The sequence below is a fragment of the Corvus kubaryi genome, unplaced genomic scaffold (assembly GCF_017639235.1).
Source record: "Corvus kubaryi isolate FWS band 111438036 unplaced genomic scaffold, C.kubaryi_AGA036_p1.0 37354, whole genome shotgun sequence".
Taxonomy (NCBI): domain Eukaryota; kingdom Metazoa; phylum Chordata; class Aves; order Passeriformes; family Corvidae; genus Corvus; species Corvus kubaryi.
The window spans coordinates 33,290-38,347 of record NW_024581116.1 but is presented as its reverse complement, the minus strand read 5'-3'; the positions used below and the strand labels follow the sequence as shown (position 1 = coordinate 38,347).

At 50.8% G+C, this 5,058-nt stretch overlaps 1 protein-coding gene across 1 annotated transcript in view; it reads left to right on the top strand.

Annotated features, from left to right (window-relative positions):
• ELP3 (elongator acetyltransferase complex subunit 3) overlaps window positions 1–5,058 on the top strand; it is a 77,018-nt gene that overhangs the window by 41,281 nt on the left and 30,679 nt on the right. The window contains exon 10 of the mRNA XM_042032934.1: window positions 4,660–4,853. Within this exon, the coding sequence (XP_041888868.1) occupies window positions 4,660–4,853 (194 nt within the window). The remainder of the gene's footprint in view (window positions 1–4,659; window positions 4,854–5,058) is intronic.

The window sequence follows — 5,058 nt, the reverse complement described above, 5'->3', positions numbered from 1 at the left end:
CCAAATCCACATGGATTTAAATCCCCCCAGGAATGGGGAGTCCACCATGGGTCCATGTCCCCCCAAATCCACATGGATTTAAATCCCTCCAGGGATGGGGACTCCACCACTGCCAGGGCTGGAAAACCCTTTCCATGAAGGAATTACTCCCAATATCCAACCTGAACCTCTGCAGGTGTAGCTTGAGGCTTTTCCCTGTGGTTTTATTGCACTCCTTGAGGGAATATTGGAAGAAACATTGGAATGTGTTGCTCTTTGAGGATGGAAATAAAGATAAACGTGGTACAAAATCAACTTCCCACCTTCATATAAATCCGTCGGATAATTCTCGGTGTTGTGTTCTGAAAACAGCAAACCTTCAAGGATCATGGAGCTGAGTGACTTTAAAATGCCCATTTTCTTCGTGCCAGGTGCCGAGCGCTGCTCCAGACCGTGGGTGTTCCCAGGCTGCTCCAAAGGCACGGCAAAGGCACCCTGGAATCTGCATTTCTCGGTCACTGGGCCATTGTCTGCACCCCTGAATGCAGATCCTATCGTTAGGGTTTTAATTAGCCCGGCATTGACGGGGGAAGAGGGGGAAATGCAAATCGGGGAGGGAAAATGGAGCCGCGTTTTTGGAGGCTGTTAATGCATATAATTAAAGCACTGAGTGATTGTTCCTTCCCCGTGGAGTTGGAAGTGTCACTCAAGGCAGGAGCTTTCAAGTGCCACCAGCATTCAGGGCTATAAATAATCCGGCTGATGGAGATAAGGGCTGGAGTATGGAGAGTTCAGATAATGCTCATCTTATTCAGAATATGAATTTAATCGTCTCTTTCACGGCGGGGGAGTGGAGCGAAGGAACCGATTCAAGGATCCGGTTGAGGGGCACGCTCCGTCTCCGATGGCGAGGCCGTTCTGCTCGTTCAACAATAGATTTTGGTGACCTTTACTCCGAACAAATCCCGACGATTTAGTAAATTGCTTCCAAAAATTGCTGCTTTGATCCCATAACCGGTATGTCCTGCAGCAGTTGGACACCTGGAGAGCGAGGAGATGAAAGGTGGCAAGTGGATCTTTGGGCTGTGACAAGTGGAATCCCATGAAATGGTATTATTCTTCTCCTTTCGGAGAGCTGCAGCTTTTGGGGTGTTTTTGGAGCAGGTTTCTCATTCATTCCGTGCTGAGCGTGGTCAGGAAAATCCGATTAAAACCTCCAGGTGGGATCTTTGAATGCTCAGACCTTTCCCATGGGTCACTCCAGGGTTTTCTCATTTAAAAGGTTTTTGCAAGAGCACAGGAAGGGGAAATATTGAAATTCAGGGCGTCGTCTCCTGATTCCATCTCCTGTTACCTCCTTGGAATGAGGTGATCTTTCCCAAACCAAACCATTCCATGGTTCTCGGATTATATTCTGATCTCACAGAGGTTGACTTTTGGTTTCCTGTAATCCCAATTTCCTTGGACAACAATTGCAAAGTCACCAAAAGCTTTTGATGGGAGTTGAAAAAAGGATTCCGTGCTTATTATTTACTGGGAAAAAATCCTCAGGTTTTCTCTAATATCCCATAAATTGAGCAGCATTAGGGGAAATGGGATTTTAAGGTATGAAAAAGTCCCTATGAACCTCCAGGTTTGAGTTTGAGCTGATCAGAGCTGACCTTTTCTGTACTTTAATGATGATCAAATTGCTGCAATAACCTCTCACATCCTGCCTATTGGCCACACCCCCAAATTTAAATTTCCCTTCAGCATCCATCTTAATTATCTAAAACTTCAAGGAGGGTTGGTTTAGCAGCTTTGGGGTTGGCAGTGCTTCCGTTTGGAATGTTCTACGTCCTCCAGAGATTCAGAAATTTGGGAATACGTCAGGATCTGCTCTCCCTGGGTCATCTTTAACCTCTCCCTCCAGAGCAGACGTGGATTAGCCCTGACTCAGCCTGGAGCTGATGGAAAACCTCCAGAGCTGCTATGGATGGTGGCCTCTGGAACAAATATTTTAGGGATTCAATTTGTCTTGGCAGCAAACAGCTCCGGAAGGGTTTTATCAGCCCAAGACACCTTTTAAGGTGTCTAATTAAAATAAAACCCACAAGAAAAGGCTACAATTCCTCCTAAAGCTGGGCACGTGTTGGCATTTTCTACTTCCTTTGTTTCATGAGAGACTTAATCAGAGACTGTTTGTGAGTGGGGAAAGGTTAAGCTTTTAAATGTTGGGATTTACAGGGACCGTTGGAAAAAGGGGCTGGGGAAGAAAGGCGCTGCCGCCGCTCCGTTATCTCATTTGAAATTAATTACTTGGGCAATCAGCTCAGGAGGATTTTGAGGAAGAGCCTGAGGAATTAGCAGGGAAATCTGTGGGTTTGGAAAGGCCGGTGGGCAGCGGAGTTATCAGCTGGGTTCGTGCTCTGACGTCAGAGGTGTGGAGGGGGTGAAGGGACAGGATTCGGGGTGGGGTCAGCGCCCTCCCCTCGTGACCTTGCCTTTGCTGCTGCATTTAACCTCAGCCTCAGGGCTGCCCCTGCCTTCCATCCACAGTGGAAAAAAACCGGGAATGTGGGTGAATCATTCCCGCGTCTGCCCTCGGGATCGGTGGGGAATGATAATCCAGAGCCTTTTCTCCTGGCTGGAGAGGTTTATTCACCACATTCCTCACCCGAGTGCCTCGCCTGCCTCGGTGCCGCTCGGCCGGGACGCTCACCCCACACGCATCTCCTCGTTCCTTCTCCACATTTCCCATTAACTGCCCACAAAAGGTGGAATTCAGCCCGTTTTGGGTTGGCTGAGGACAGCAGGAACGTTTTCCCAGCCCTGCTCTACCTCGTGTGGCTCTGGATCAGCTCTGACAGGAGTGCAGGGAGTCGGGTTTTCCTCTCTCTTTGCATCCGGAGCATCGGGTGCTCGCTCAGAAGAAGTTGATTGATCCATAAATCCAACAGAACCCTTGGAGATACAATATACTTCCCTGGATCCCTGGAAGTGCCCAAGGCCAGGTTGGACGGGGCTTGGAGCAGCCTGGGATAGTGGCAGGTGTCGGGGTTGGAATGGGATGAGCTTTGAGATCCCTTCCCACCCAAACCAGTGATTCCACGTCTTTATCCTTGCTCCAGACCTTGTTTCATCTCCTGAACTGACTCCAGGCTGTGTGTGAGCGGCTCTGGAGGCTGAGCTGCCTGAAAAACCGCTTCCATTGTCCACCTGTGTTTCCCTGGAGCTGCCCAGCAGCGTGGATGTGCCAGGCTGGATCCAGCCCTGGTTTAGGCAAGGAATCAGCCAGAAAAAACCTGGATTGTTGCAATCACTGACCTTCTTCCCATCCTGGTGCTGGATCCTGGTGCCTTGGAGCCGAGCGGATCCATTTTGGGGGTTTTATCCTGGAGAAATTTGGGGTTGGGAAGCACAGGGAGCCAACAGAGCTTCTGGGAGAGCTGGGAATGTCCAGCTGGAGAAGGGAAGGATCCAGGGGATCCTTGGAGCCCCTTCCCAAGCCTAAAGGGGCTCCAGGAGAGCTGGGATTTGGGAAAGGGCTGGAAGGACAGGACACAGGGAATGGCTTCCCAGTGGGAAAGGGGAGCTTGGCGTGGGATCTTGGGAAGAAATTCCCAGCTGGGAGGGTGGGGAGAGGCTGGGCTGGAATTCCCAGAGAATCCCTGGATCCCTGGCAGTGTCCAAGGAAAGGCTGGAGCACCCTGGGATCGTGGGAGGTGCCGGGGTTGGAATGGGATGGAATTGAAGCTCCATGGATCCCGCCCACAGCATTCCATGATTCCATGAGAATGTGTGAAGCACCTCAGCAAAGCCCTGGGCCAGCAACTGGTGGGGCCACAGCAGCCATGAACTCACCTCATCCAGCTGGGAATTTTTATTCCCATGGGAATACCCCACTGGAGAGGGATCAGGCCCTGGATATCAAGTAAGCAATCCAGGAATAAATCCAGGGTCTAAGCCAGGATCAGATCTGGTACCACTTCAACCAGTGGTTGAAGTGAAGCAAGTTCGGTGCTTGCTCGGTGCAGGGTGCCTTGCCTGCCTCCTGTTTTTATTTCCCCTTTGTTGGAGTGATTTGATTTTAATTCTCATTCCCAACATTTAATCGGGGAAAAAACTACCCCGGCTGCTCCACGCGGGATTCAGGCAGGGAAACCAGAGCCACAGCTCCGTCCTCCCGTTCCCTTCCGAGGGCTGGCTCAGAGAGGAGCACAGGTCTGGTTTTCTCCATCGCTGCTCAGATGCCGTGTCCCAGACGCGCCGTTGATGGATCAGTCTCCGACTGCGGCTGCCGCGATGGAGGATAAGCGCGCTCATCCCTATTGTTCTAATTCCGAGCGGAATTAGACAAGAAATGGGACGAGAAATGCTGCAATACCCATTGAATTCTCGCTGAAAAATAGAAGGAAAGCACAGATCAGACTCGTTCTGATGTCGTGGGGATTTGTCCTTCCTCCTCTTCAAACCCAGGACAGACTCTTTCTGTGTCTGAAATGAAATAAGCGGATAAATCCTCCCGACTCCAGTGATTCCTGCACCATATTCACCCCTGCCTGCTGCAAACACGAGGAGGTTTTGGGAAACGAGTCCTGCTGGGACACCCAACCCCAGGGAATGTTGGATTTGCCCTTTTTTTTTGGACTCTTTTTGGTCTGATTCATTCTTTTCCCTCCTTTTTTTTTTTTTGGGCAGGAATTTTTCGAGAACCCCGCGTTCCGCCCCGACGGGATGAAGCTCTACCCCACGCTGGTGATCCGCGGCACCGGGCTCTATGAGCTCTGGAAAACTGGGAGATACAAGAGTTACTCCCCCAGCACCCTGGTGGATCTGGTGGCCAGGATCCTGGCCCTGGTGCCGCCGTGGACACGCGTGTACCGCGTCCAGAGGTGATTTTCCCGCCCGGAATGATCCCTTCCCTGCTGCGGGAGGGATTCGTGCTTTACTTACAGCCCAGTCTGCCTCAGGCCTTTCTTATCTCCCAGCCTTAATTATTAATTAACCAAAGATCAGATGGGTCCCGTGAGGGATAATGGGATGGATCCCGTGATGGATAATGGGATGGATCCCGTGAGGGATAATGGGATGGATCCT